The 26644-nt window shown below is 39.1% G+C and overlaps 1 protein-coding gene across 1 annotated transcript in view; it reads left to right on the top strand.

The window, feature by feature from the left end:
* The window catches only part of VWA3B (von Willebrand factor A domain containing 3B), a 253855-nt gene that overhangs the window by 212082 nt on the left and 15129 nt on the right, over positions 1-26644 (top strand). Inside the window, exon 24 of the mRNA XM_044669294.1 lies at positions 16810-16912. Coding sequence (XP_044525229.1) covers positions 16810-16912 — 103 coding nt within the window. The remainder of the gene's footprint in view (positions 1-16809; positions 16913-26644) is intronic.

The following is a 26644-nucleotide window of genomic DNA, read 5'->3' as shown; positions in this document are numbered from 1 at the left end:
CATAAAGCTGAATATATCTATAACAGTATTAGCTTTCCAGTCATCATCTAGTTCCAGCTAGCTTCCTTTTCAGCATAGGCCTTATCCTAAGGATGTTAGGTACTATTGGAATTTCTGGTCTATCATTTGATGACTCACCAAAACTGGCAGGCCTCAAGAGTCTCTCAGAGACCCCACAAAATCTTTATAATTAGTTTAGCTGGTTCCTGAAATTAGACACGAGAGCTTCTTCCTTTGACTTTGGGGTTTGCCTTTGGGTAAATAATAATAATAATTGCTTGTTTTATGTAGCATTTTAAGGTTCCCAAAGTGCTTTACAAATTTTATCTTGTTTGATCCTCACAAGCCTAATAGGTAGAGACTAGAAGTATCCCCATTTTATAGTTGAGAAAGCTGAGGCAGGTAGAATTTAAGTGACTTGATCAGAGTCTTGAGTGTCTGAGGACAGATTTGAACTCATATCTACCTGACTCCAAGTCCAGTGCTTTGTCTGCCACACCATCTAGCTACCAGTAAAAATATGCCTGCAAATATTCTTGGAATATATAATTCATCAAGCTTGTCAGGCCTTCACACTTCAGTGTAAATGAGTCTATAACAAAAAAAGACCATTTCTATATTTTTCTTCACATCTGTAAATTGGAATAATAATTTTCAAACTAAGAAAAGCGCTTTGCAAACCTGAGGACATATCAATGGGAACAATCCTATTTTGGGGCAGCTAGGTGTTGTATGGGATGGAATGCCAGGCCTGGAGTCAGGAAGAACTAGATTCAAATCTGGCCTCAGATGTATGACCCTGGGCAAGTCACTCAACTCTATTTGCCTCAGTTTTCTCATCTGTACAATGATCTGGAGAAGGGAATGGCAAACCACTCCAGTATCTCTGCCAAGAAAATCCCAAATGGGACCACAAAGAGTCAGACACAACTGAAAACAACTGAAAAACAATAACAAAGAGCTTTTCAGTTATCCTAGGCTAAGGAAATGAAGAATATATAGCAGATAGACAGCCAGACTGGGTGTCAGGGCTTTCAATCCTACTTCTGATATGCACTTCAGTGTGTGAGTTAGGTTGTAGAACTATCATAAGGATACTGGCAGCTTCTCCAAAGGGGAGACACAGATCACATTTTTTTTAAATGCTTTACTTTCTGATCTAGTAGAAACTCTAAGAAGAGTGACAAGGACAAGGCAAATGGGGTTAAGTGACTTGCTCGAGGTCATACAGCTTAGGAAGTGTCTGAAGCCACATTTGAACCCAGGTCTTCCCGGTTCCAGGCTCGGCCCTCTATCCATTGTGTCCCCAGCTGCCCCATTCATCATTTTTAAAATGGGAAAATTAGAAAACACAAAGCATTCATCAGAGTGACTTGTGTACATGTTTATGTTTCCTTTTTCTTCTTCTATCTTTCAATATCCTTCCCACTGTAAGCCTCAGGATACAACCTTAGAATTAAATAATGAAGAGAAAGGTAAATGGAACAGTTTAAAGCTCTGCTGTACTTCTCCTGGAAATTGAATTGGAGGGGGAAGCAAATTGGATTTTGCAAAGTGTGTTACCTCAATGAAAACCATGTAGCTAGCCCTAGAAACAATATTTTTGCCCATCCGACTTCATTCATGAGCGACATTGGTCTCTAGATCTTCTTGTTTGCTGGAGCCAACAGTTATATTTTTGCATTTAATACGATCATCTGTGCCTCTTGGCTTCAAATTCCCATTCTCTTCCCGCTCCTTCCCTTGGTGGCTCTGGCCATTAAGCTGTAATAACTCTTACTTTATAGGGCAGAGATGATATTTTATAAAGCACTTTGCAACTTTAAATTTGCTATAGAAATGCTGACTATTATTATTATTTAACCAAAGACAAACTCTTCAACCAGTGGCATTAATTGTGCGTCTAATTTTGCCCTAGGCTTGCTTTTACTTTTCAATTCCTTGTTAGATTGCGTGTGGGGGTACAGGGGTGCTGTGGGGAAGGAGAAAAGTAACTGAATGCTTTGGCTATCTTTTAAGAAATGCTTTACTAAAAGATAAACATCCAACAGAATGTCAATACATCGAATTAAACTCTCTTATGAACTATTTGTTGTTTAGTTTTTTTTAGTAGTGTCTTACTCTATGGCATATTTTGGGTTTTCTTGGCAAAGACACTAGAGAGGTTTGCCATTTCCTTCTCCAGATCATTTTATAGGTAAAGAAATGGAGGCAGACAGGGTTAAGTGACTTGCCCAGGGTCACACAGCCAAGAAATGCCTAAGGTCAGGTTTGAACTCAGGAAGATGAGTCTTTCTGATTCCAGGCTTGCGACTCTTTCCTATATGCTACCTAGATACCCTTTGGACTATTTATATAAGTTAATTTCAGTGTAAGATTGGCAGTGCAGTATAGGGGAGAGTGCTGACCTGGGAGCCAGAAAGCCCTGGATTAAAGGCTTACCACTGATGTGTACTGTGTGACCCTCAACAAGTCATTTAACTTCTCCATTCTGTAAACTGAGGCAGTTAGGTGGTGCAGGGGATAGAGCACCAGTAATGGGGTCAGGAAGACTCATATTCCTGGCTTCAGACATCTCCTATTAGATAAGTAACCCTAGACAAGTAACTTAATGCTGTTGATCTCAGTTTCCTAATTTGTAAAATGAGTTGGAAAAGACAATGGCAAACCACTCTGGTATCTTTGCCAAGAAAATCCCAAATGGGGTCACAAAGAGTCAGATAGCCACTGAAAATGACTGAACACAAATTCTCTAAACCAGAGATGTCAAATTAAAAATTAGTGACATAAAGATCCATGGTTCAATTTGACTTAGAAAATCACAAATGAATTTTAGATATGCTTTATTGTATTTTTTTTTATTTTGTTAAATACTTCCCAAATTCATTTGAATTTGGGTCTGCCTCACTCAGAAGTGTTACAGCCTGATGACTAGGCGTCTGAGCCCTCTGTTCTAAGGCAGCTTCCTAATACTCCAGACTGCAAAAGTGCTGCCCTACAATGGGGAAGGGACTTTCCTCATTTGGGAATTCTACGAATCAATGAAAGCACAGGAACACTTCCTGTCCCTAATTTCAAGGCAAGGAAGTATCATAACAAATTTTTAATCTCTCCTAAATTCTCATTAAAAATCTTTATTCATCCATCCATCTATTTTTGTTTCTGTTTCATAAGTTTGTCAGACGCTGGTCTTCTGAGCTGCATTTCTTCATTTTGCTTTATTCCATAGAGATCCTTTCAAATTTCTTTGTCTATTACTCCAAATTCTTTGTCTATTACTCCAAAGTTGATGACTTGCCCAGGGCCACTTAGCCAGTAAGTGTTTGAGGCTGGATCTGAACTTCAGGTCCAGTATTCTATCCATCCTCCTATTTAGCTGCCCATCACTACTTTGTTGTGGTTGAGTTGTTTCACTTGTGTCTAACTCTTCATGACCCCATTTTGGGGTTTTTCTTGGCAAAGAGTGGTTTGTCATTTCTTTCTCCGGGGCATTTTACAGGTGAGGAAACTGAGGCAAACAGAGTTAAGTGACTTGCCCAGGGACACACAGCTAGTAAATGTCTGAGACCAGATTTGAACTCAGATAGTCGAGCCTCCTTGACTCCAGGACCCTCTTAACTGCCACTAAGTAAAGAAAATGCATATAGCCAATAATATATATAACACATGCAATGAATTATAATATTTATAATAATTATAATATAATGCATGTATATAAACTATATGCAATATACTGCTATATAAAATGTACCGATGTAATATATGCAATAACTATATGGGTTAAAGAACTTGGGATGTTTAGCCTAGAGGAGGGAAGACATGGGAAATCTGATAGCTATCTTCTAGAATTCAAAGGGTTATCTTGGCTAAAAGGGATTAAGCTTATTCTTAGCTTATAGGACAGATAAACCTGGCAACAAGAGATCTGAAGCTACAATTCCAGGAACAACTTCAGATTCATGAGAGCAATCTACAAAGGGAATAAGCTATCTCAGGAGATAATATAGGCTAGACAACGGGGATGCTGTTCTATTTGGCTACGGGTTGGCCTAGATAATCTCTGAGTTCCCTCCAACTCTATATTTGTTGGTTCTACATTCAAGCATTTGTTAAGCACCTGCTGTATACTGGGCACTATTCTAGTCACTGAGGATACAAAGACAAATGTGGAACTGTTCTTGCCTCAAAGACTTTAGAGTTTAATAAGGGTAGCTATGGGGCACAGTGGATTTGAAGCCAGGAAGTCTTATCTTCTTGAGTTAAAATCTGGCCTCAGATATTTACTAACTTAACCTGGAAAGGGTACTTACTCTGGGTAATTCTACAGTTATAAGACAGTAGAAAGCAGCTAGGTGGCCCAATGGATAGGGTCCCGAGTCCGAAGTCAGGAATACGTGAGTTCTAATTTGGCCTCAGACACCTACTAGCTCTGTGGTCCCCCTGGGCAAGTCACTTAACCTCTGTCCAGGGATATTTGTCCACTGACATGAATGCTCCTGGAGCAGGATATTCTTTGGAACTCGAGCCTTGATTGAAGTAAAGGTTGGGCATAGACAAGGGTGCGCTGGTAAATGTTTGATAATAATTGGATCTCCAGAAAAACAAAAACAACAAATTGTACTTCAACACATTTTTCAAGTTTAATCTGCATTATTAACATTTTTTTTCATTATTTACTTAGGTCTAGACAACCAACCAAACAATAAATCAAGCCCTGATTTGTAGTGTTGGCCAATTTCCAACATGTAAATGTTCACACTGAAAATTTAACAGTCTATGGGAGCCAGTTCAAGCTGCTTTTATTTAGCACACTTCTGGTTTCAGCTCGAAATATCTCGAATCCTAGCAATGGCTCAGGGCACTGAATAGAGTTTTTCAGTACGGGATAAATATAATCAAATATGATATGAAAACCTCCATAGATTACCATTGTTACATGTGTAGAGGGAAAAGCATTTATAGAGCACCTACTATATGCCAAGCACTGATAGATAGTTTGCTTCTCATATCATAACACAAACTTGTGATGGGGTTATTGCCTTTGGCTATATAAACTAGGCAACATGGTATGGTGGACAGAGTTCCCAGACTTAGAAGAGACTTGAATTCAAATTATGGCTCTAAAGTTTACTATGGCCTTGGGCAAGTAACTGGAGCCTATTTCCTTGTCTATAAAATGGAGGTAATAATATTTGCTGCCTTACAGGGTTTTTATTGTAAAGAAAGTGCTTTGTAAATCTTAAAAGGGGGTTATAAAAATCAGTTATTTTAATAGGTCTTTTGCTGTTTGTGAAATGAAAGGAGAGAAAAATGGAGATTTTTAAAAAAAGACCTATAATTTCATGGTATAGGGAACTTCCAGTAAGGAACTATATCTTACCAATGGAAATGAACACTGTCTCTGGAACTTTATAATACATTCCAACTGCTATGGATGGGCAGTTATGCCCAACAAGTCCAGGGAAAGCAGTCCCCCACAGGCCAGTGGTCTTGCTTCCGGTCTAGACTCCACAGATATCTTCTGGGGGGACAATCCCTGTGGAGAAGGGGCCCTCCATTCTCTCTGTCATCCATACCAACTGTTAACCAACTGCCATTGAAGGGCAGGTGATGCCAAGAACAGAAGCTTCCTCGAGAACGCTGGGTTTTTTATCTTATCCATATTCCACCATTACAATATAGGGAAATTTCCTCTGTGGAAAAGGGGCCCACCATCCCTGACATCACCACCATCGCTGTCAGCATCAATAATCAACCCACTACCATGAAAGAGCAAAAAAGCCCAGAAATTCTGGAAACTGCAGATCAAGTCACACCATCAGTTCCGCTTTCTGATCAGACCCCAGAGCCACCACCAGGGGAAACCGCACCTATTGAGGTACAGCCTGCTACCAATGCCATCTGCCAACCAACAACCATGGAAGAGAAGGGAGCCCAAGAGGCTCCAGAAATAGCAGTGCCCCTCAAGCCAGAAACTCCACCTTTAGCTCAGACCCCACCGTCATCCTCCAGGGATACATCATCGACAGAGAAGGGGTCTGTTACCCCCCGATGTGGCCGGCCAACTGCCAAGGAAAAGAAGAAAAAATCCTCACGATTAGTAGCAGCCTCTAAACCACCACAGGTGCTTCCGAGTCATCGACAGAGGACCTCATCTGTGGGAAAAGGCCACCCAGAGAAGAGAAGATACAAATTAGTGAAAAGACTGCCCAGTCTTGAGACCAGCACCAAGAAGCAATCGACTCCCCCTGTCCAGAAGGTAAGCGCAGGGTATTGTTTGGGAACTTGGGATCATAGAATAGCAGTTCTCTCTCTATTCAGATCATCAGTCTTTCTCCTAACCTCCTGAAGCCTCAGCTACCGAAAAGCAAGCTTTTGCCAGCAAAGTCCTTTGCTCCTGCCAAAGTGTGCACCGTTGGAAAATGAGGCGGTTTGCTGAATGGAAATGGCACCAAAGAAGATACAGTACTATCTGTCTGCCTTTGCCCTGTTTCCTAAAGCTCATGGCCCCTTCCCATCTGACTTCCAGCTGAAACCTCCTCTAGGTGTTGCCTCCCTGGGTTAGAATGTTAGAATGTAAATTCCTTGAGAGTTAAGTAGTTTTCTCGGTGTGCCCTGGGACTAGCATCGTTCTTTGGATGAAGTGAAAGACTTAATGAATTTTTTGAGTTCATCCATTCATTCATTTATTTACTATAGGCTTAGGGAGTTGCCTGGGGTGGCTTGACCAGGGTCACATAATGAGTCTCAGGAACAAGGTGACTTGAGGCCAGCTGGCTCTCCAGCTACTATGAAGTACCATGTAGCCTACTTGTCTAAAAATGGGGTTTGTTGTTCATTTGTTTCATTCATGTCTGACTCTTCATGACCTCATTTGGCATTTTCTTGGCTAAGATTCTGGAGTGGTTTGCCATTTCTTTCTCTAGCTCATTTGACATATGAGGAAACTGAGGCAAACAGGGTGAAGAGATTTGCCCAGGGTCACACTGCTTGTAAGTGTCTGAGGCCAGATTTGAACTCGGGGACATGAGTTTTCCTGACTTCAGGACCAGCCCTCTATCCATTGTGTCACCTAACTGCCCATATTAACCTGTAAATTCTTTGAGCAAGAATGGATTTGTGTTTGTCTTTGTATTCTCAGGGTCTAGAATAGTGTCCAATATACAGCAGGTGCTTAATAAATGTCAGATTTGAACTAAATCTTCCTGCCTCCAGACCTGGCACTCCATCTACCATACCACCTAGCAGCATTAATTGTAGTATAAAATCAGGGCCTAATAATATTCTTTTTATGATTGTGGTGATGAACCTATGGTACATGTGCCAAAGATGGCACACGGAAACCTCCCTGTGGGCATGCCCTGGTAGAGCTGCTTGCTTTCCCCTCTCCACTGCCACTCCCTGCCCCTCTGTGCTGAGCCAAGCACTCCAGCTGCTCCCTTCCCTTTATCCCTCCTCTGTCTTGGACTAGAGGTGCCCCCCTCATGCCACTGGGCCACCCCACCCCCTAAGAGATTGCTACTTTCTTCCTTCCTTCCTTCCCCACCAGTCTGGGGGGTAACCCCACTCCTCTAAGGCAAACTGTTCCCCCTTCACCCCCTGCTCCCACCCCTACATGGGGCACAGCTCAATAGGCAGGCAGGGCTGGATTCAAGAGTAGGTTGTATGTTGGCAGGAAGCACCTCCTCACCCCCAACCCTGAATGCAGGGGGTGGGGCACTTAGTCTCTGAGCCGTGCCTCCCAACCATCCTCAACCTCCCCACTAATCTGAATGTAGGGGGAGGGGCAAATTCAGGGGTGGGGTGGGGTGAGCAGGGCACAGCATGGAGTCCCTAAAAAGTTCTAAAAGGCTCACCATCACTACCTTATGGGATTATTGTGAAGATGAGTTTTTTTTTAATCTCAAATTGATATATTAAATCAAAATGATTATTATTATCACAGCTAGATCTCGGTTTATACGAGTTAAATAGTTGCATTCTTTTAACTGACACTGCATATTTCCATTGGGCTGGAGCCAATGACCACATTTTACTTAATTATTACTTCAAACAATAAAAATTTAAAATGTGACCCCTTTCCAGACTCATTATTCACACTCATTTGGATCTAACTAGATTTTAAAATGTTCTCTGCAATGTTTTGGTATACCTGACTGGCTAAGGATTTTGGTTTTAAATGATTTAACCATAGTTGCACAAGGAGTAAGAATTGGAGGCTTAGCCTGTGTTGGGTAGAAAGACAGCAGCATTAAGAAAATATATATACTTATATATTTAAAAATATATATTTTACATATAAAATATACATCATATATATTTAAAATATACATTATATATGTATATATATATATACATATAGGCAGTAGAGAGGATAGGAGGATAGAGTAAAAAGCTTGGAGTCAGGAAGATCTGAGTTCAAATCCATCCCCAGACCCTTATTAGCTTTTTGATTTGCCTCAGTTTATTCAACTATAAAATGGAGATAACAAAAGCACCCACCAGTCAGGGTTGTTGTGAGGATCAAATGAGAATATTTGCTAAGCTTATAACATAGTGCCTGGTACATAGTAGGCACTTAATGTTTTTTTTTTTCCTGTCTTCCTTCTTTCCATTATTCCTTCTCTCATTTTATCCACCCATCAACTTTTTGAGGAAGGTATCCATTTTATCCCCATTTTACAGATGAGGAAACATTTCATTCAACTTTGCTTCTTGGGCCCTGGCTTTGTGTTTGGGTCTNCATTATATATGTGTATATATATATATATACATATAGGCAGTAGAGAGGATAGGAGGATAGAGTAAAAAGCTTGGAGTCAGGAAGATCTGAGTTCAAATCCATCCCCAGACCCTTATTAGCTTTTTGATTTGCCTCAGTTTATTCAACTATAAAATGGAGATAACAAAAGCACCCACCAGTCAGGGTTGTTGTGAGGATCAAATGAGAATATTTGCTAAGCTTATAACATAGTGCCTGGTACATAGTAGGCACTTAATGTTTTTTTTTTTCCTGTCTTCCTTCTTTCCATTATTCCTTCTCTCATTTTATCCACCCATCAACTTTTTGAGGAAGGTATCCATTTTATCCCCATTTTACAGATGAGGAAACATTTCATTCAACTTTGCTTCTTGGGCCCTGGCTTTGTGTTTGGGTCTCATAGGACATATATCTCCTCCTTGTTTCCTTGATTGACCCTGTACAGAATCTCTGTCATCTGAAGGATAAATGAATGCTTTTGTTTTTGCTTTTTAAGTGGCATCATTGCCCAGGTTTTTTCAGACCCCAAATTGAGTCAGACAAGAATGATGATTTGAGAACAAATGATATTCAGGCACCCTGAAGTTACTTTAATTTGAATAGTCATTGACTTCACAAGTTAGAGAAATCTCCTAAGTATAAAGGATCATAAGTGAGAACATACAAGAGGTTCACTTAATCCCTTTTCTTCCTTGAACTAGTCCTTTAAGACACAGCTTCAGGGACACCAATAAATAACATTAGGTTGTTACCTGCGAAACAAATCCCTAACTGAAGATGTCACTCTGTAAGGGACAGGACCTTTGTCTGCTTTGCTGGGAAGTAACTCCTTTGCCCAACCTCCAACTGGGAGGAGTGCCTCTTAATCCATGATTTATTTGAGAAATTCAAGAGGTGGCAGGGTTAATGATCATTGGAGAAAAAAAAAAGACCAATTCATCTAGGAGGGAGCCCAAAGTGAGTCTCAGTTTCTGCATTGCAGGCATTTCAGGAAGATGATAGATTTGGTTTATCTTTTGATTTAAAATGAATGAAAAAAATACATATACATATATATGGAATACATGTATACATGCATGTGTGTGGTATACACATATGTATAGATATTACATATACACAAACATGTATGGCACATTTATGCACACTTAGATGCTTTTATTAGATATCTACATTTATATGCATAATTATACACATGAATAAATGCATATACATTAGATGGACATAGTTGTATATAAACATGTGCACATATACAAATATTGAGGTGTGTATATATACATATATTATTATGTAATATATTATTTATAATTATATATAAATGCTGGCCAGAAATGAATGTGTGCCCATCTTTCTCTTAATAAGGAAAGTATTTAATAAATGCTTTTTTATTCTTCCTCCATCCCTTCCAAGACACAGTGGGGAGTCAGAAAAGGGGCCAGTCTGATCTGGGCTTTTTCGCCAGCATGGCCTTTTTCTACCATACTTCTCGTGAAGCCATACATTTCGCTGGTTTAGGAACCTGAAGCAAAGCTTTGCTGATTTCACGTGGACCCCTTCCACAGAGAGACAAAAGGCTTTTGTCTCTTGTCTAGCTGGAATGGTGCTTTTCCAAAGACTGGCTGAAGAGGGTTTATTATTTTTTTTTCTTTTTCCCTTTGGTGGTTAATTTCCCCAGCAGGGTGTTCTGGTGAGAGTGGTGTCACTATAGCAACTGTCCATGCCTTCCTGCAGGATTCAGAAGGGTTAGGATCAATTTCTAGCTGGGACCAGCCATGGTGAAGGAAGAATGATGGGAAAGGGATGCTTTGTTTGCTCAGATGGTAGCACCTTAGTGTTCATTCAGATATTCAACATTCACTGGAGTAAAAGAAAGATAAAGAAAGGAAGATAAAAAAAGATAGTCTCAGTCCTCAGGGAGGTCACAGTCTAACAGCTCTTCTTCCCTTAATTTTCCTGTGGCTAAACAGTTGTATTTGGCTGGGAACAATTCTGTCTACTAACTTGATTTTATGCTTTGCAAACTATATTGGTTCATATTTGTGTGTATGTGTTTCATGAGAATCCTTCTTGAATTTGTGTGTCCATGCTTTCTGCCCCCCCCCATCCTTTTTTGGTAAAACAAACAAAAAATGCAACTATGTGGCTTGGTGGATATAATGTAAGATTTATAGTCGGGGAGATCCGAGTTCCTGTCATGCTTGAGACACTTAACTCACTGTGTGACCCTAGGCAAGTCACTTAACTTCCATTTACCTCAGTTTCCTCAACTGTACAATGGGGAAATTAATGGCAACTACCTCAGAGTTGTTGTGAGGATCAAATGAGATATTGTTATAAAGTGTTTTGCAAATTTAAAGCATTATTTTATTGTGACCCCTTGAAAGTTCAGAAGGCTTCCCCATCTTCTTGATTCCTAGAAGGTTCTGTGAGTCTTTCTTCTAGATCGGTGATGGCAAACCTATGACATGCATGTCACGTGTAGCCATTTTCAATGACACATGGCCACATGTGACCACATACAGAGAAGTATGGGGCCTCATGCCAAGGATGAAACATTTGCTGTAGTGTAGTGTAGACACTCTACGCTATAGATGACAATTCTACCTATATTAATTTACCTATTTTGGTTTATTAAAGTTACATAGTACAATTATATATTTTTGTTATTTAAACAATAAATATCATGAAATTATGGTTTTTTTCTCAAAGTGACACACCACCCAAGTTATGCTTGGTTTTTTGGCGAATTCTGACACACCGAGCTCAAAAGGTCGCCCATCACTGTTCTAGATTCTCATTCTCCACTAGTATTATTCTGAAGTTGGGGCTGGAGAGTTTCAGGAAGAATAGCCAACTCTCTTGTTAGGGGGAACAAAAGTAGCATAAATCATTGAAATCTACCGACAATCCTCAAATCTGATGTGAACCATTAATTCAAACCTCTTCCCCCAAGAAACACTGGCAGAGATTGCTGTCAAAGGCATGAAATTGGCTGATTTAGATTTCATCTACTCTACCTCCCCATGCCAGTCCTTTTATGGAATAGCAATAAAGTGGCCACAAAGCCAGCAATGAGTAGGAAGAAAATGGAGGGGAGCTCAGAAGAGCATGGATAATCCAATTATTGCCTGATTTAAACCCATAGATAATTAGGAACTCATTCTGTTTCCCCTCTTCCTGACAGTGAGCAGGGCTCACTCAACTTCATTCTCAGGGTTTGTTAGGTGGGAAGAGACAAGTTTGGGTTACCACTGTTCTTGGTCTGTTTAGATGCAGAGTTGATACTCTTTATTGTTTGTCGTTCAGTCATTTCAGTTGTGTCTGACACTTTGTGACCCCTTTGACGGTTTTCGTGTCCAAGATACTAGAGTGATTTGTCATTTCCTTCTCCAGCTCATTTTACAGATGAGGAGACTGAGGCAGACAGGGTTACATGACTTGCCCAGGGTCACTTAGCTAGTAAGTTCCAGATTTGAACTCAGATCTTCTCAACTCTAGGCTTGGTGCTATATTCACTGCACCATTTAACTGCCATTCCTTGTTTAGTCTCCTCTATCTTCTATATGGAGGAAATCATTGATCAGAGAGATTTCAAAAGTGTTTTAAAGCTCAGTGCTAACAAGTATGCAAAAGCATTCCATACCACATGCCACATGTATTTATTATTCTACAATGAGAATGGACTGTAATGTTGGCATGTTCTTTTTGTTTTGTTTTGTTTTTCTTGTAATGGGTCTGCTTCTTATCAATCTTAGAAGTGTTTTATAAAGCAGTACATGTTCCTTTTCTGATTTGTTCACGGCATATGGGTGAGTAAACTATTTAAACTATTATACAGCAAAATTGGGGCAGGTCTTTATCATTAGCAAATCCTCTTATCCTTCCATTATTGTCCTGCTATCCATACCTTATAGAGAAATAGCTAATACAGAATGTTGCTAATCTCTAAAAAACAAAACAAAATAAAAAATAAACTGTTCCTTAGATGACCTTAAAAAGGACCTACTCTCTCCCCTCATGGACCTTATACTCTGCTGGATTTTTTTGTTTTAGCAGGATAACCTGGTCTACTGAAAAGATACCTGATCCTAAAATTAGGGCACTTGGACTCAAAAACCCAATTCCAATATCAACTGCCTCTTGGGTCTTGGAGAGGTCACTTCTCTTCCTTGAGGCCCATTTTGGTCATTTATAAAACAAGGGGGTTGGGTTAGATGGCCTATAAGTACTTTTCTAACTCTAGATCTAGGAATCAATGGACTTCATTGACATTCAACATATGGCAGTATGGGATAATGGATAGAGAGCTACCCTCAGATTTAGGGAGATATGGGTTTAAGTCCTGTCTCTGTTACATACTGGCTATGTGCCTTAGGCAATACTTTAAGATGTATAATTACAGAATAGATGCCAGTTGCACTGGAGAAGGGAGATTCCTCATTGGGAGTTCCCTATACCATAATGTTATGAGTTTGGACTTTCCCTTAGCCTTCCTCAGTCCTCATAGCTCCATGTATATAGTTTTTTTCTTAAGCCCTTCTGTCTTGGGATAATTTTTAAAAAGAGTGGCAAAGGAGACAATATGGTGGAGTAATCCAGAGCAGCTCTGGGCCAACATGAGAATCCTCTCCACAAGGATTAAAGTATCCCCACAAAATGAATACAAGAATGAAAGAACCAACAAGGAGATAGAGTGAAACAACTTTCAAGAAAAAAAAAACCTAAAAGGTAGGCAAAGAATATCTGGGGCGGTGGGATGAGAGGAGAGCAGAGCCAGCAAGAAGCTGTAGCAAGGAGGGAAGAGTAAGCCAAGAGCAAGGCTCACCCCATCACCCCACAACTGCTGTCTGAGGTTTGGAACCTATTTCCAAGCCAACATTCAGATCCTGAGATCCTGCCTGGGCAAATAATGGTCCAAGCCAACCCATACCTCTGGAAATTTCAAACCTATGGAGCCCCCAGCCCAGAGAATTCTAGTCTGCACTTGGGATAAGGACTTAGTTCACACTTTGGGGTGGTTGATAGTACTAAGTACTAATCTTTTTGCCTAAAGCTCAGGGTGGGAGCTCCAATAGAGGACAATCAAGGTTGTGCCTGATTGGATCAAGTACAGAGTGAGACCAAAAACTTGAACCTAAGCCTGGGGCTAGAATTTGATGAGCCCTTGACCTGATCAAGATAAGAGTGAGATCAAAAGCTTACACCTGAGTCTAAGGCAAGTCTTTAAGCTATCAGCATCTCAAGGGTCAATTGAATCAGCAGAGGGAGAGTGGTCTGAGAGCTCTCATCCCTCAAACCATCAAATCATCCCCCAAAGCCTACCTATAATTAGATAGGAAAAATGAGCAAACAACAAAAAAAGCACCTAACTCTAAAGAATTGTTATGGAATCAAAGACAAGGTACAGACACAGAAGGGGACAGTGAAAGCAAAGGAAACACATTCAAAGTCCAAAAAAATGGATTGGACACAGATTCTTGAAGAACTCAAAAAGGACATAAAAAACCAATTAAGAGCATCAGAGGAAAAGTGGGGAAGAGAAACAAAAGTGATGTAAGAAGAAATGGGTCAATTGAAAAAGGAGAACCAAAATCTTACACAGGAAAATTGGGTCTTAAAAACCAGAATTGATCATCTAGAAACTAAAGATTTCTTGAGAAATCAAGAAACAATAAAGCAGAACTAAAGGAATGAAAAAAATAGAAAAATGTGAAATATCTTATTGAAAAAAACAACTAACCTAGAAAATAGATGTAGGAGAGACAATTTGAGAATTATTGGACTACTTGAAAGCCATGATGAAGAAAAAAACTTGGACATCATATTACAAGAAATTATCAAAGATAACTGCCCAGAGATCCTCAAACAAGAAAATAAAATAGAAATTGAAAGAATTTACAGATAACATCCAGAAAGAAATCCTCAAATGACAACTTCCAGGAATATAATAGCTAAATTTAAGAGCCACCAAGCCAAGGAAAAATACTTCAAATAGCCAGAAAGAAACCATTCAAATACCGTGGAACTACAACCAGGATCACACAGGACCTAGCGGCTTCTACATTAAGAGACAGAAAGGCATGAAACATGATACTCAGGAAATCAAAAGATTTGGGTTTACAACCCAGAGTCACCTATCCAGCAAAACTAAGTATATTCTTTCATGGGAAAAAATGGTTATTCAATAAGATAGAAGATTTCCAAGCATTCCTGAGGAATAAGCCAGACCTAAACAAAAAATCTGAAGTCCAAACATGACATACAAGAAAAGCCCAAAAAAGTAAATAAGAAAGAGAAAATTTAAGGGACTCATTAAGGTCAAAATGTTTATGTCTACATGGAAAGAGGATTTCTGTAATTTTCAAAAATTACTCTTAGTAGTAAAAAAGATAGAAGGAATTTATTAAAAAAGAGGGTGGAGAAGTAAGCTTATTATGATGATATGTACATGATGATATATGATGATATGAGGTATATTTAAATGTATGCCTATGAATGTTATATAAAATTTTTAACCAAGTCCTGCGCTGAGAGAAAATGGAAGGGAGAGATATGGGGTAAATTATATAACATAAGGAGGCATAAAAAAAATCATTATAGAGAGGGGAGGATAAGGGTGGTGACAGGCAATGTTTAAACTTTACTATCATCTTAACTGGCTCAGATAGAGTAAAACAAGTATACTCAGAAGAGTATAGAATTCTATCTTACCCTACTCAGTGGAGTATAGAATTCTATCTTACCCCACCGATAAGTAGAAGGGGAATAAGACAAGGGGAAAGGGAGGTAATTGTGGGGAGGGAGAAGTGGGGGTGGGTGACAAAAAGCAAAATACTGGTGAGGAAGAACAAAGAGAAAGGGAATAGAGCAGGATTTAAAGGGGAAAATATAATGGAGGGCAATACACAGTTAGTAATCATAACACTGAATGTGAATGGGATGAACTCACCCATAAAACAGAAGCAGATAGCAGAGTGGATTAAAAATCCGAATCCTACTATTTTTTTTTTTACAAGAAATACATTTGAGGCAGGGTGACACACACAGATTCAAGGTAAAAGGCTGAAGGATTTATTATGTGTCATCTAAAGTAAGAAAAGCAGGAATAGCAAAATGAATGACTTTGATTATATTAAATTAAAAAGGTTTTGGACAGACAAAACCAATGCAACCAAAATTAGAAGAAAAGCAACAAACTGGGAGAACATTTTTATAACAAAACTCTCTGACAAAGGTTTGATTTCCCAAATATATAAGCAACCAAGTCAAATTTACAAAAAAAGAAAAAATCGAGCCGTTCCCTAATCAGCAAATGGGCAAAGTATATGAATCTGCAGTTTTCACTTGAAGAAATCAAAACTATCAAAAAGCACATGAAAAAGTGTTCTAAATCCCTCCTAATTAAATAAATGCAAATAAAAACAACTCTGAGGGACCACCTTACACTTAGCAGACTGGCCAATGTGGCAGCAAAGGAAAGTGATACAGATAAGGACACTGAAATTCTTAGAGGTATACCAAGTTACACAGATTATGTAGGGGTAAGTGACTGAACTAGTTTAGACTGAAATCTTCCAGCATTCCTTCCTCTGCCTGTCTCCAATAACTTACCGGCCTCTCTAGAACATAGAGAGCAGAGTTCTTTTTTGTGAAAGGTGGCAGCAGCCACACGTGCTGCTTCTATTTTTATTTGTTTGATTTCTCTTTTTCTTTAGGTCTCAACTCTAGAGCAAGCCATTCTTTCTCAATTAATCCATGCTCTATACACAGTGGATTGGTGCTTTGTGTGTGTGTGTGTGTGTGTGTGTGTGTGTGTGTGTGTGCGCCAATGATTATAGTTTGTTGTTTAACAGGATGAATTGATACTGTTTGTGCATGTGGTATGTGCATCTAACAGCATGCGTACACAGAAAATTTATTTGTTATATAATTTGGCTAGAATTCCTTTTTGAGTCTTTAGATATTGTAAGTATCTTCTTCTTGGTTTTAACTATTTCTTCATTAAGTTTTGTATAGTTATTCCATCTCCACACTTTTTTTTTAATCTACAGAAAACACATGGCCAAGGGAAGAAATTTAAAAACAAAAGAATTGATCCTCTCAAAGGCCAGAAGGTTATTGCAAGATCAGAGGAAAACGGCTTTTATTTTCCAGGTAGACTTTGTCTTTTAAGCATTCCTGCAATACAATAACTAAGATATCTACAATGTGATAATGGAGAGTACAGGCATTGCTTTTATTTATACTATGAACCCTGAGGATTTGTAGATTATCGAGACCCTCTGTTTTGTTTGTTTCCCGTTGCCCATCTTCTTGTCATTTCCCTGCTCAAATAGTATCTTCTTCCACCTATGAAAAAGGCAAAAAAATGAAAACTCAAACCTATTGTCTTGCCAATGAATCGGCAGTTTCTGGTGGCCATGAGGGATAAAATTCCTAAATCAAATGAATTTGGGGGATTTTATGTGGATTTAATATAGTCATGCTGTCACTTTTGTTGTTCAGTCCTGTCCAGTTCTTTGTGACCCCATTTGGGGTTTTCTTGACCAACATACTAAAGTGGTTTGCCATTCCCTTCTCTAGCTCATTTTACCAATGAGGAAACTGAGGTAGACAGGGTAAAGTGACTTGTCCAGGGTCATATAGTTAAGTAAGTATCAGAGATCAGGTTTGAACTTGCAGAGATGAATCTTCTCAACTCTAGGTCCAGCACTCTATCCACTGCACCTCCCAGCTGCCCATATTGTTGCTAATATAAGACAAACATCATTACCAAGGGCTTTGAGTGCCTATCTAAACATCTAAATTATATTGGTGTTTGGAACTATTGGATAATAACTATTAGCTGGAACTGTTTTGATTATGTCAAAATGGAGGTTTTACAGATGATTATACCTAGAAATCAACAGATTAGTCTGCTTACTGGTAGCTTGACAGTTATTAATAGTTAATTCTAGGACTTCATAGTTCACCTTATTAAATACCTCCTGGGTACAAGATACAGAACTGGGTAGATGAGGGGTTAGGATGGAGTTGGAAATACAAAATTAGTTTGTTTTCTTAAGTAATCCTTGGCCTCAAGGAACTTACGTAAGGTCTAGAAGAGGAGAGGAATAGCAACCTCCTTGGATTTCAGTTTCTTCATCTATAAAATGATACATTTGGAATTTTTTTTTTAAACCCTTAACTTCTGTATATCGGCTCCTTGGTGGAAGAGTGGTAAGGCTGGGATATGGGGGTCAAGTGACTTGCCCAGGGTCACACAGTTGGGAAGTGTCTGAGGTCGGATTTGAACCTAGGACCTCCCGCCTCTAGGCCTGACTCTCAATCCACTGAGCTACCCAGCTGCCCCCATTTGGACTTTTAAACAAAAATTGTTTATTCATTTCAGTCATGTCTGACTCTTCATGACCCCATCTGGAATTTTCTCAGTAAAGATACTGGAATGGTTTTCTATTTCCTTCTCAAATTGTAGGAGTTGGATTAGAAGACTTTTAAGATTCCTTCTAGTTCTAAATTAACAACCCTATGAGCCCAAGATTAGATAAGTAGACCATGAGTATAATAGCCTTGAGAAGCACTAGTCTTAGTTTTAGAGGTTGAGCTTTGGAGTCTGGAAGACCTAGATTCCAATTCTGCCACTGACCTTTTAGTTGTATAACTAAGCTTAATTTAATCCTCTCAATATCTTCAGATAACTCTCTGAGACTCTTAATTACAAGTGGATTGCGGATGGGTGAAAGAAGTTTCTACACTGATGAAATCACAGATCTGGGCCAAATAAAGAGAACACAAGTTAGAACTTTTATTAAATACATACATTTATAGAGTTATAAGACATCTAGGTGGCACAGTGGATAGAGGGCTGGGCTTGGAATCAGGAAGACTTGAGTTCAAATCTGGACTCAGACATTTACTAGCTCGGTGACTCTGGGAGAGACACTCAACCTTGTTTGCTTGAGTTTCCTCAACTCAAATGAAATGAGCTGGAGAAGGAAATGGCAAACTATTCCAAGTATATTTGCCAAGGAAACCCCAAATGGGCTCACAAAGAGTTGAGCACACCTGAAATAACTCAGCAACAAAATATAGTTATATAGAGTGCCCTAATAGATTTAAGGGAGGAGAAAGGGGAGGATCCCCTTTAAAATAGGGCAAAAAAAACCACCTTATGCTTTGAACTGTTTTACTTCCTGGTGGCTCAGAAAAGATATGTAGGTCTTCTGAAAGGGGTAATTATGAAAAAGAGAGTATCAGCATCTTTCCAGAATAAGACAAAAGGGACACGGTGACTGATGCAGAGGAACTCTACAGTTATCTGGGAGAATCTGACCAGCTTGGAACTGTTTAGTCCCTACATCAGTGCCCCAGGACCCAGATCCATTCTCAACCGAGAATTCCAAGGATTAGTTATTAAATGAGGTTCTCAGGGGGAGATGGAAGTGTTTCTGTCAGAGGGAGGAAGTGGAAAGTATCTGTTACCCCTTCCCAGATTACTGACAGGTTGGAGTTTTATTTGCAAATGAGCAAATAGGCCTTCGGCATCACCATCCAAATCACCAGATAAAATGTAATTCCAGAATCTCTATTACCAAGGATGACAGCTAGAGACAGACATCAGCTGGATTTTTCAGCTCCCAGAGGGCAGATGTGGGGCTGACAACCGGAACAATTTGATTTGTAAACTTAGCAAATTTGCCTTGGAACTTACTTTGTGAGAATAAATGTGAGGCATGGCTCAAGAGGGGGCTCTCGGTTTATACCCAAGAACTGTTCTTTAAGCAAAGGGAAAGGAAGGAGGTGCTTGGAACCTTCCTTCCCTTTCTCTGGGGGTGCAAAGTTGCTAAGACATAATTCTAGGAACCCATTTTATTGGGTTGAGAAAGCTCCTTCTGATTTATTCAGGTGAGAAGTGAGAACAATTTGAAAGCCAAATAGTAAGGTTGAAGCAATTTGGACGCTAACCTGCTGGCTTACCACTGAGTCACAGAATCTTAGAACTGGAATGTCATGGTGGAAAGAATGCTGGATCCAGAATCGGAGACCTGGTTTTGAATCCTACATCTGGCATTCATGAACTCTCTGACCTTGGAAAACCTTGTTTTCCTCATCTGCAAAATAAGGGGCTTGGACTAGATGGCCTCCAAAAGCCCTACCTACCAGCTTAGACTCTTTTTTTTTTTTTTAACCCTTACCTTCTGTTTTAGCATCAATTCTATGACAGAAGAGTGGCAATGGCTAAGCAATTAGAATTAATCAACTTCCCCAGGGTCACACAGCTAGGAAGTATCTGAGGACAGATTTGAACTCAGGTCCTCCTTACTCCAGGCACGACTCTTTATCCACTGTGCTACCTATTTTCCCCTCCACTCTGAATCTCTTAATGATTTCAAAGTCATAAGATCACAGGAGTATAGGTTTAGAACTAGGAGAGACCTCTGGGGCTATTTAATCCAGCTCTTTAATTTCATAGATGAGGAAACTTGGCCAAGAGAGGTTTAGTGACTCGTATGAGGTCTCATGGGTAAGAGTCATCACATGAACCCAGATCCTCTTGATTCTAAAGCAAGTGCTCTTTCCACTGGATGGTAGTCTATAAGCATGTATGAAGTGCCTATTAGCTACTACCCTTTATTATCTCCATTTAGCTATGTACTATGGGCAGCTACATCCTGAGGCACATAGCCCTACATCCTGGATGGTCCTGATTTCTGAGAAAATTTTCTGGACATCAAGATGGCGCTTGCTTTCTTGGCTACTTCCTTCTGTCCCTTCTCCTTATCTCCCTCTGCTCAAGCAGAATAAATTCTAATCTCTCCTCCATGTGACAGCCCTTCCCTTGGAAGAGTGTTACTGTATTCATTCATTTCCAAGTTTCCTCCTTTCCAGGTTCTATATCCCCATTTCCTTCAACCAATCCTTGTAAGATAGGAGCTCAAGATCCTGGTTGTCTTCCATTGGAATTTTCTCTGATGATAAGTATACATACACATTATACACAAAAAATTATACACAAAATAGCTATATATATAGCTATTTTTGTGTTGTCTCCCCCTTTAGATTGGGAGTTCTTTAAGAGCAGGGACTATTTTAAATTTTTTTATTTTCTAACTTCTCTATCCAGTGCTTAGAGCAGTGCCTGGAACATTTGTTGTTGTTTTTCTGTTGTTTTTCAGTCATGTCTGACTCTTTGTGCCCCCATTTGGGATTTTCTTGGCAAAGATACTGGAGTGGTTTGTCCTTTCCTTCTCCAGCTCATTATACAGATAAGGAAATTGAGGCAAGAAGAGTTAAGTAAGACTTAACCCAGGGTCACATAGCTAGAAGAGTCTAAGACCATTTGAATTCAGGAAGATGAGGTGTCCTGATTCCAAGCCCAGTGCTCTGTCCAGTTTTCCACCTCGCTGCTCTGCCTGGAAAATAGTAGGTCTTTAATATGTGGTCATTGACTTGCCTTTGAAGTATGGTACCTGGAATTGAATACACAAGACCAGTTGTGGTTTGGCCAAGGCAGAGTCTAGCTGCATTATTACCAATTAATTTTGGCCTTTCTTAATGTAGACCAAGGTGAACATTAGGTTTTTTTTTCTTTTTATAAATCCTTACCTTCTGTCCTAGTACCAGTTCTAAAACAGAAGAGCAATAATGGCTATGCAATCATTATCAAGTGACTTGCCCAGGATCACAAAAGCTAGGAAGTTTCTGAACCCAAGTCCTCCCAACTCCAGCCCTGATGTTCTATCTACTGTATTATCTAGCTGTCCCAGCAATAGCTTTCATACATGCTACTTGACTCTATTGACACACCTTGAGTGTTGTGGTCCACTAAGGCCCCCAGACCCTTATCCAGACTTCCTGCTGCTTAGCCAGGCCTCCCTGTCTTGTACTTTCAAAACTGATTTTTGAATCTAAGAAAAAGACCTTACATTCTTTCCTATTAGATCTTTATATTAATATTAATATCTTTAAAATTATTTTATCACTTCTTTTCACACATAATTAAAGGAAAGAAGTCCAATAATAAAGTTGGCTTCGGTGTCTGTGATTACCTAATACAGAAAACATTTGAGGGAAAATTTAAAAGAAAATCAATCCAGTCAAGAAACCAGTCACCTTTGAAAATAATTGTTAGGGGGTAACTGTTCTAAAATATAAGGTAGTGGTAAGAAAGAGAGAGAGAGAGAGAGAGAGAGAGAGAGAGAGAGAGAGAGAGAGAGAAGCAGAGAAGCAAAGAAACAGAAAGAAACAAAAAAAGAAAGGAATAGAGAACTGACAGGCAACCAGTTACTAAAAAGTTGTTTATATTATTTCAATTGCATTTTTTACTGTTTTTTTAAATTTTATTTTAGTGTTGAATGCTAGTCCTACTCAGATATGAACTAGCAATTTTTAAACTTAATATAATTTTTGAAACTTTATTTTGTTTGCCTGCTCCATTTTTATTGAGAAGAATCATCAAGAAGAAGCATCTAGGGAACAGCTGGGTGGCTCAGTGGATAGAGAGCCAGGACTAGAGATGCGAGGTCCTGGGTTCAAATCTGCTCTCAGACACTTCCATGCTGGGTGACCCTGGGCAAGTCACATAACCCCCATTGCCTAACCCTTACCGCTCTTCTGCTTTGGAATCAAAACACAGTATTGATTCTAATATATTTTGCAGATAAGGAAACTGAGGCCTATTATAGGTTCTTAACCCAAGATCACAGATCATAGCAGGGATGTGACAGAGGGAATCAGTCATGATTAGTAAGGGGCACCTAGATGAGGAGGTAGATAGAGCACTGGGTAGGAATCAGGAGGGCTCATCTTCCTGCATTCATGTCTAACCTCAGACACTTACTGGCTGTGTGATCCTGGGCAAATCACTTAACCCTTTTTGCCTCAGTTTCCTCATCTGTAGAACTGTAGAAGGAAATGTCAGACCACTCCAGTATCTTTGCCAAGAAATCCCCAAATGAGGTCACAAAGAGTCAGACACAATGGTAACAACATTGGTGTTGTTGGATGGAGGTGGCTCCATCAGCAGGCTGTGATTTGGCTTGTCCACCACAGGCAGTCACATTTAGAGATATAATTTGAAATGTTTCTCTGGGTCTCAGGGTTAACCAGTAGGCATCCTAGACAAAACTGAAAAATAACATATAGGAAGGGCAGCCAGGTAGCACAGGGAAAAGAACATCAGATCTGGAGTGAGGAAGATGCAAGTTCAAAACCAGCCTTAGACATTTACTAGCTCTGTGTTGCTTAGCTGCAATTCCCTAGCCCTTATCATTTTTTTTTGCCTTAGAATCAATACTTAGATACCCCAAGATAAGGTCAAAATAGGCTTATGATTTAGACATAAAGCGTCATACCATAGGTAAATTAGGGGAACATAGAAATAGTTTATGTCAGATCTATGGAAAATGGAATAATTTATGACCAAACAGGTGATAGAAAACATTACAAGATATAAAATGAATAATTTTGATCATATTAAATTAAAAAGGCTTTGTACAAACAAAACCAAGGTAACCAAAATTAGAATGGAGACAACAAACTGAGGAAAATTTTTATAACAAATCTCTCTGATAACGGTGTCATTTCTCAAATATATAGAGAACTAAGTCAAATTTATAAGTCATTCCCCTGTTGATAAATGGTAAAAGGATATGAACAAGGAATTTTCAGATGGAGAAATCAAAGTACTCAATAATCATATGAAAAAATGTTCTAAATCACTCTTGATTAGAAAAATGCTAATTAAAATAACAATGAGGTACCACCTTACACCTAGCAGATTGGCCAATGTGACAGTAAAGGAAAATGATAAATGTTGGAGGGGATGTGGCAAAATTGGGACACTAGTGCATTGCTAGTAGAATTGTGAGTTGATCCAACCATTCTGAAGGGCAATTTGGAACTATTCCCAAAGAGCTATAAAACTGTGCATACCTTTTGATTCTGTAATGCTGATACTTCAGAAAACCTTTGTAGAAAAGTATTACATGTAATTGATAAATAAAGTATCTTTATGTAAAAAAGAATCAATTCTAAGACAGAAGGTGTCGATGCTAAGATATATGATAATTATTGATTCAAAAACAGAAGGTAAGAGTTTAAATTTTTTTAAAAAAGATAACATTTAAGAAAGGTTATGTGGCAGAATGAAAAGAGTATTGGCTATGAGGTTAGGGTAGAGCCTTGGATTATAGGATCATAGACCTAGAAATGGGAGGAATTTTAGAGGTTTTCTAGTCCAATTCCCTCATTTTATACCCGTGCAAAGAAAGGCACCAGAAATAAGGGGTCTCCTCAAGTGTCAGATCCGGGATTTGCATCCCTACCTTAAAAGGATGCCTGATATAACATTTAAACGTTTTGTGGAATGTTATAGATTGGCTAAAAAAAATTTTTAAGCCACTTTACAGACACAGGTGACCTTGTTTGATGCTTACAACAATCTCATGGAGGTAGGTTCTACAGGTATCATCCTCTTCATTTTAGAGTTTTGAGAAATGAGGCCCAGAGAAATGGAATCATTTGCTTCTAGTCATTTCCTTAGAAGTATCTGAGATGAGATATGATCAGAGGCCTTCTTGATTTCTCATCCAATAGTATTGACATATTGACTCCAGATGGGTAATCTTGAGTTGATCTTTAGGAGATGAGAGAATGAACATGGCATAAAGTCTCTGAGTAAGGAAAAGCTGCATGACCGTAAACAAGTTCCTTTATTTTCCTGAGTCTCAGTTTCTTCATCTTTAAGATGAGATGGTTGTACTTGAAAGAATCCCTGAAGAACCCCTTTTTACCTCTAGATCTTTAGTCCCATGATTCTTTCAGTTGCCTTGAGGCAATGCTCTGGAGATTATAAATTACAGGGGAGTTGTTGATCTGTATTATGGGGTGGAAGGCAGCTACCACGTGGCAATGTTAGGCAAGTCATGAGTTCAAATCCAGCCTCAGACACTTAATATGTGTGACTCTTGGCAAGTCACTTGACCCTATTTGTCTCAGTTTCCTCATTGATAAAATGATCTGGACAAATAAAAGGCAAACCACTCCAATTTCTTTGCCAAGAAAACCAAATTAGGTCACAAAGAATTGCACATGACTGAACAAATTATAGGATGAGGAGGAGTTCTCTCACACACTGATGGAAACACAATACCAGACCATCCTACGCTCCCTCCTTGCTCCCAAATTAAAGAGGATCATTTGTTTCACAGTTATCATGAGGATAAGACTTTGTAGATCTTAAAAGATTATATAATCACCCTGTTGGAAAATTCTTTGCCTTTTCAAATCGTTAGGAAGATATGCTCCCTTCTCTTTAGGAATCATCATATTGTTGGTGGGGGGAGGGTTTAAAGTAAACTTTTAAATATTTTGAATTTTAAGTTTTCTCTCCCTTGCCCTGCCTCCCTTCCTTAAGAAGGCAAGCAGTCTGATACTCATCATCCATGTGAAGACACCTAAAACACATTTCTTCATTAGACATAACACATTTTTTTTATGGATGATGAGACCTCTCTGTTGCATGCCATGTCTAAGCTAGGCAGAGACAGTCAAGTTGTAGTGGGAAGGAACAATGAAAAACTCTGTAACTGATTTGTTGCATGATTTTAGGCAAAACCAAAGCTCTCTTTGCTAGATATCAACAGCTATAAAATGGAAATACCTACCTGCCTCATGGGGCTATCATATGGATTAAACTAAGTACTGCCTGTAAAAGATCACGTACACTTCAGCTCTTGTTTTGTCCATCCTCTAAGCCCCTCTTTGGATGGGAGGTTAGCCAAACTTTGTAGCTTCCTCTGAGGCAGAGGGTTATGTATATAGTAAGCAATTAATAAATGTTTGCCTAGTTGAGTTGAATCGAATTGCTCAGAGAACCAGAATATAACCTACTTTCTTGGTTGTCCACTTGCTATCCCATTGGAGTTGATTATCTCTGTGTCTCTGAGAGGCAGCAGAGTGCTTGATACATAGTAGGTATTTAATGATTGCTTGTTGATTGATTATTGTTGTTTAGTCCCATTTAGGGCCAGATTGGACATTTTGATTAAAAAATAAGGGAAAAAATCAACAAAAGGTTTAATTTTTAAAAAATATCTTGGCCTCCATATGACACTCAATGAAATAAGATATGTTTGGGCACGGTCAAGGCAGAAAATCCACACCTGGTTTCTTTTGCAGCATATAAACTCGGTTTTCCAAGGCTACATGGGGTGGTAAGAGGGTTTTCATGACCAGGATGCCAGATGTGTTGTCCTGGAGGACAATGGAGACTTGTGTACATATTTTCTATCTATGAAAGGAATTCTGTGCACAGCTGTAGCTGCCATGTTAAATATATCTGTTTCCAAAATGTCCCTTAAAAATTATTACCCCATTTTAATGGGGAACATAAATTCAGTTAGGCTGAATGCCAGACCTCCTCAATCTCAGCCCAGGAATTTTCTTTTTCCATTACAGTGGCCTCTTTGTGGCTATACCACAAGGAAACACTGAGCATTTTTCACTTCTTAATGATTTTTAATTGTGAATTTGGGCATAGAGGGCACATTGGTTTATCTAACCTGGTCATTTTTCCCATTTCTCTACCCTCACAGCTTTCAGTTTAGCTTTGAGAGGAGGATTCTGGAGAAGTATAGTCTTCCTAGTTGTCCAGCTGAGAAAAAAAAGCTTAATTTTTTTTATATCCTGGAAGGCTTATTATCTAAGCACAGGATACTAAAATACAATGCATAAAAATTAAGCCTATCTGAAAGTAGAAGGAACGGCCTCAGTCACAAACAATGAGTTGTTAGGTAGAGGCAGGTGCCATTTTGGGGAGATATTGAAGAAGAGATTCTTATTGAGAGGCGTTGTCCTTTATTGACCTCTGAGGTCCCTTATAGT

This window comes from Gracilinanus agilis, chromosome 3, assembly GCF_016433145.1.
Source record: "Gracilinanus agilis isolate LMUSP501 chromosome 3, AgileGrace, whole genome shotgun sequence".
Taxonomy (NCBI): domain Eukaryota; kingdom Metazoa; phylum Chordata; class Mammalia; order Didelphimorphia; family Didelphidae; genus Gracilinanus; species Gracilinanus agilis.
Note: the sequence above shows the minus strand (reverse complement) of the source record. Positions and strands in the feature narration are given on the sequence as shown.